The sequence below is a fragment of the Rana temporaria genome, chromosome 10, assembly GCF_905171775.1.
Source record: "Rana temporaria chromosome 10, aRanTem1.1, whole genome shotgun sequence".
Classification (NCBI taxonomy): domain Eukaryota; kingdom Metazoa; phylum Chordata; class Amphibia; order Anura; family Ranidae; genus Rana; species Rana temporaria.
Window position 1 is genome coordinate 64,528,075 of NC_053498.1, and position 6,000 is coordinate 64,534,074.

At 40.7% G+C, this 6,000-nt stretch overlaps 1 protein-coding gene across 7 annotated transcripts in view; it reads left to right on the forward strand.

Moving 5' to 3' along the window:
• CADM1 (cell adhesion molecule 1) overlaps positions 1–5,152 on the forward strand; it is a 427,454-nt gene extending 422,302 nt beyond the window's left edge. For all 7 annotated transcript variants that reach the window (XM_040325375.1, XM_040325377.1, XM_040325376.1 and 4 more), the window contains one exon: positions 1,981–5,152. In XM_040325375.1, the coding sequence (XP_040181309.1) occupies positions 1,981–2,099 (119 nt within the window). In that variant the 3' untranslated portion in view covers positions 2,100–5,152. The remainder of the gene's footprint in view (positions 1–1,980) is intronic.
• Positions 5,153–6,000: the final 848 nt, after the last annotated feature.

The following is a 6,000-nucleotide window of genomic DNA, read 5'->3' on the forward strand; positions in this document are numbered from 1 at the left end:
GAATGGGATGGATGGATATTTTTAACTTATGTAATTAATTTTTTGTATGCACATAAAATGCACTGAGTATAAAATATGGATTTGTATTTTTTTCTGCTGTATTTGTATGGAAACAATAAAAAAAGTATTGAATTAAAAAATAAATAAAAGAGAAGTTTGAGATTTATAAAAAATAAACATTTATACTCACCTAGGTGGATGCAGCATTGATCTGATGTTGCGTCTGTCCCCCTGCCGGGTCTGCAGTGATAACTGAGTGATCAAACACCACTGATCACTCAATTCCCCCCCTCTGCTTTTCTCTCTAGCACTCACTAAAGTGCTGGATTGTGGGGGGGAGGGGCTGGCTCAGCCAGGCTGAGACAGGTGCTGGTCCAAGCTTTTGGGTGGACAGGTGCTGCCCAAGCCTTGACCGGCTGAATGACGTTAGCCAACAGTAGGCTTTGGCCCGCTGTTGGATTAAAACGGGTCACAGGAGTGCAGAATGAACTGCACTCCTGTAAACCATAGAAGTAAGGCCAAAAAAAAACTTTGGCCATACTTCTCCTTTAGGTGAGCAAGTCAGGCTACAACTCAGTGTTTTATTCTGCCACTAGAAGTCCTGATAAATGGGAAATCATGAACCCCCAAAAAAATGTCTTGGTTACACCTGTGATTCTTGCGTTGGCAAAAAAGAAATTTAATTAGACTTAAACATAATTGGTGCTCTCACTTCTTAACCATCTTTTTTGCAATACTACTAAAGTGAATATTGCTGGATTCACCCGTTTACAAAGAGCTGTCCTCACTAGATGCTTTAAAATTATTCTTTTCACTAGTGTCTAGCACTCCATCTGCATTTCAATTTGTGATTTTTATTTTAGAGAGGTAAAAGTTATTATGCAATTTAGCTTTTTAGGTCTGCTCTCACGCGTGTGCCTTGATTGATCAACTGACCAAAAACCCCTATCGAAAAAAAATGTTTTCCAAGTATGAACACATAGGGCCAGATCCACAAAAACGGGCGTATATTTAGGCAGGCGTAGCGCATCTCATATGCGCTACGCCGCCGTAAATCAGAGTGGCTCGTAGGGTATCCACAAAGAACTTGCTCCCATATGCGGGCCGGCATAACGTAAATCTGCCGGCGTAAGCCCACGTAATTCAAAGTAGGCTTGGAGTGGGCGTGTTGTATGTTAATCTAGTATGACCCCACGTAATTGACGCTTTTTACAAACGGCGAATGCACCGTCCGTGGACGTATCCCAGTGCGCATGCGCGAAATCACGTCGCAAACAGTCAATGCTTTCGACGTGAACGTAACTTACATAAATCCCTATTCACGAACGATTTACGCAAAGGACGGAAACGACGGAAAATTAGACGCTGTCCCGACGTCCATACTTAACATTGCGTACGCCTCATAGAGCCAAGGGTAACGTTACACCGAAAAAAGTACGTTTGAAAATCGGCGTATCTAGCTAATTTGCATTCTCTACGCGGAAATCAACGGAAGCGCCACCTAGCTGCCAGCGTAAATATGCACCTAAGATTCGACGGCGTACTAAGACGTACGTCGGTAGGATCTAGACCACATTCAGGCGTATCTTGTTTTGTGGATACAAAACAAAGATACGACGGCGCACCGTAGAACTTATGCGGCATATCAATAGATACGCCAACGTAACTCTTTGTGGATCTGGCCCATAATGCCCTTAGAGGCAGGTGCAATTTTTTAGGCCATGAATATGCATTGGTATGCCTTTGAAAATGAGAGGCATCTGGAATGATAAAATCTGTAAATGTGTTCTACAACAAGAAAGAGTGAATGTGTCTTTACTCTTTTTATATTACTGGTAGATTTCACTGGCATTATAGGTCCACTTCGAATGCACTTTATCTCCACAGCATTATTATTGACGCTTCACAAGTAATATACTGTACATGGTAAATAATGGAGCTGTTACTATACTAGGTAATGCTTTGTTTTCCTTTCTTCAGGAACATATTTCACCCATGAAGCCAAAGGTGCAGACGACGCAGCAGACGCAGACACTGCAATCATCAATGCGGAGGGTGGTCAGAACAACTGTGAAGAGAAGAAGGAATATTTTATCTAGTCTGGCCTTGTTAATGGGTGTGGGCTCAGCTCATACTCACCGCCCTAAGGGAGAAGGACCTTCCAGCGTCTTGCATCTTCTTTTTTTTTTTTTTTCAAATCATTTGATTTTGGAGTGGATGGAGGAGCGGGGTACCCATCTGGTATAAAGTAATTGCCCCACAACACTCTGCTTTTGTTTGCCACTTTCCTTTGATGGGAATAACAGGAGCTTGAAATGTTTGTTTTTATTTTGTTGAGGGGTGGGGGGTTGCTAGTAAAACATGGATTCTAGACTCCTCAGTGTTGGAGGGTACTGTATCTCGAGCTTATTAAGCCAGTGTTTGTCAAAGTGTCACCCAGACTCCTCCTTCACTGAAGAGGCATAGTTATCATCTGCAGACAATTTGGTGCCTTGCTTGTTTTTTATTTCACTTCCCGAGAAGTTCTTGTTTTCCCAACTGTTTTTGTGTCATTTCCTCTTTGGCCCTAATTTTCTGTCTTGTGCCACTTCTGAGGTTGCTTTTTATTTGTCCGTTTCATTTCACTTCCTGTTGGGGCTGCTTTCTACATGTCATCTGCTTCTCATGTTAACTTTATTGCCTTTTGGTATTTTTTTTTCATCTCCTTTCTAATGTTTTGTACAATTTTCCCTGGTCTTACTTGCGCCGCTTCTCACTCATAAGGTTTCCTATTGGTGTAGAAGTCATTGTATCAGTCCAGTACCACCTACTTTTGCATATATTATATGTGTCCTCATGTCACATTCAACAGGGACTGTCCACTCTGTAGCTTCTTGCTTATTTTAGCTGCTGTTCTAGTAGTATTTCTCATATCTCTAAAGTCTGGGGGCATGCTTTAATTCCTGTTCATCTTGTGTCATGCCTATTTGTACGTTTCACTCTGCTATGGCCACATCTTCATATATGTATCCTGGTGGTTTTCTTTTGTGTGTCCCCCTTCTGGTTGTCGGGCTTGTGATACAGAGGAGATATCCTGCTCTTCTCTGGGAAGTGAATCTTTTATCACATGGTAAACAATGTAGAGGTTTGGAAAAGAGAGACTTTTGGAGCCAAATAGGTTTCAGGGGTGTGGAAGCTCCTACCAATCTCCCCCACCCCACCAAAAATCAGACAGTTGGTGGAAATACAAGCGGATGTGCCTTTCTATTCACAAGTGAACAAGCTGAAGAGGGGGGGAGAAAATGGAAAAACTTTATTCTGCTCTGATTAATTCCATTTAAATCCATAATTTCAACTCATTTCCAGACCTTTAATTTTCTTTCCTGTGTCTACAACCTTTTGACTTCCCTGTTCTCTTCCTGGTCCCTTTCAACCACCTCCCCACAATGTTACTCATGATTACATGTTTATTTTTCGCAACCCTTTTTATTTGTTATTTTGTCCTTTAAATCTTTCTCTCTCTCAGTGCTGTGTCTTTGTACAAGGCTGTGATGCATTATCCACTAAAAACCAATTACAGTACAAGGTGGACCATTGCACCCGCATACCATGTGTTTTGATATTATTGGTACTAAAGGTGCAGTTCCGCTGACTGTAAAGCAAAGGCATTCAATCCTTTTTACTCTACTAAGAGCAGTGTGTGTTATATAATCTGTACTATTATTGTGTTGTCTGGAGGGTTCAGTCAAAAGTTGTTAAAGTGTAAAACAATGAGAAATGTCATTGCTGCTATAGAAGGTGTTAGCAGGGTAAGTGCGTTGCATTATTGTCACTCCCACTGTATATTGCTGAGTAGAGCTGCACCTATATTCTGTCTTAAAAATATGAAATGTAGGGGTAATTTTGAGATGGCTGCCAAGCTGATTCTATGTTTTCCGCTGTGTACATGCCAAGAAAGAGAGCAGAACAAAATGTTTTATGGTTGAGGTCCCCCTATCCCGTGATAGAGCTGTGCAGGTAGTTTTTGTTCTAACCTGCTAGTGTGTGTGTGCATGAGAGAGTGTGTGTTTTATCACAGGAGCCATTTTCATGCCTTCATTTCCAAAGCAGAATTTTGGACTAAAAAGAAAGTGTTCCTGGTCTACCTGTGTCCTGTCCAGATCTACACTTACAACTATTTTTTTCAATAAAGATAACCCTTTCTGAATACTCAGAATTTCTGAACTGTTGGCAAGTATACCATGTCTTCAGCTCGTCAATAGTCTCCAGTGCTGTATAAAATGCACAAGGGCTCACAGCAAAGCATGTTTTGTTTTTTCTGCTAATTGCGTTCAACACTGAAAAAAATCAGCATTGGGTAGAAGCCCTATGAGAACATTCATGCAAAGAGTTTAAAGTGGTTGTAAACCTCAGGCATAAAATATGAACAAGCATATCCTTCTACACTGTGTATTTGCCTATGTCCAAAGCACTGAGTGTGATTTCTCTCATTCCTCTGCTATGAGCACGATTAACTTCTGACATCTTTTTCCGACACAAGATAAAAATATAATTGGGGAAGAGATCTTCAGCACACAGCCTGTGAATGATATCCTTATATCTGCATGTTCTCTGTGTACTGAGTGGAGAAGGGAATGTCTTTATCCTCCAATCAGGGCTCACACATCCCCTCAATGAGCTCTGCAGAGTGTAACTTTATCTCTCCGCCCCTTGCTTTTCAGAGCTGAAAAATCCTGTGTAAATTCTGTACTTTGAACGGGTATAGAGGAGATATGGTTGCCATATAACCAGTACAACGTATGTAGGTCTCTGTGTATCACTTGAGGCCAGTCACTTCACTTGGTATATGTAAGGGTTTTCAACCACTTTAATAACCTATAGGCCTCCATTAGTGACATCAGGAGTTTCACACGCTTACGTGTAGGGCCTTGTTTCTGTTTCCTGTTTTGGCTTGTTTTCAATACTAACCTAAAGGGAAGCATTAAAGAACATCTCAACCAAAAACAAAAATGTAATGTATTGCAGCTTATCAGTCTTTAGATGTGTTGGCTGTATTCAATTTAATTTTCCAGGCTACAAAAAATGTCTGCAACATCAGAAAATAACTATGATTCTTGCCAGAAATGCAGTATCCTTGTCACTTCCTGCAAATGTAAAAGAAAGCACAAAGAACCTTATTTTATTGTGTAAACTAATAGTCCATCATGCCACCATGTTATGTGAATAAAGGCAGACATGTTTTAAGTCCAGCCTGTCTCATAGCCATGGTCCCCTCCATAGATAGATGAAAAATTGGGTTGTAGGCACAAAAGGTTAATGTGTGTTGTTAAAAGGATTAGCAGGTAAATAAAAGGGAAAAAGCCAAAGAAAAGAACACTAATGCAGCCACTACATCCAATGCCGCGTACACACGACCGTTTTTCGGGTTCTAAAAAATTACGTTTTTTTTTATGTCATTAAAAACAATCGTGTGTGGGCTCCAGAGCATTGTTCACGATCTAAAAAATGGCCAATAAAAATTTTGAACATGCTCTATTTTTTCACTATGTTTTTAACGTTGTCGTTTTTAAGGTTGTAAAACATAGTCGTGTGTGGGCTTTAACGATGTGAAAAAAACGCGCATGCTCAGAAGTTATGAGACGGAATCCCTCGTTCTGGTAAAACTAGCGTTCGTAATGGAGATCACGTGGTAACAGACTGAAAAGCGTGAATCGTCTTTTACTAACACAAAATCAGCAAAAGCAGCCCCAAGGGTGGCGCCATACGAATGGAACTTCCCCTTTATAGTGCCATCGTACGTGTTGTACGTCACCGCGCTTTGCTAGAGCATTTTTTTTCACGATCGTGTGTAGGCAAGACCGTTTTAATGATCGGGTTGAAAAAAAGTTAGATTTTTCTAGACCCTTAAAAACTGGATTTTTTTAGAACCCGAAAAACGGTTGTGTGTACGCGGCATTACGCCTAGTGAGCTGCTGTATATAAAATTTTGTTTTTGGGTTTATATCCCTTTTTAAGCCAAAT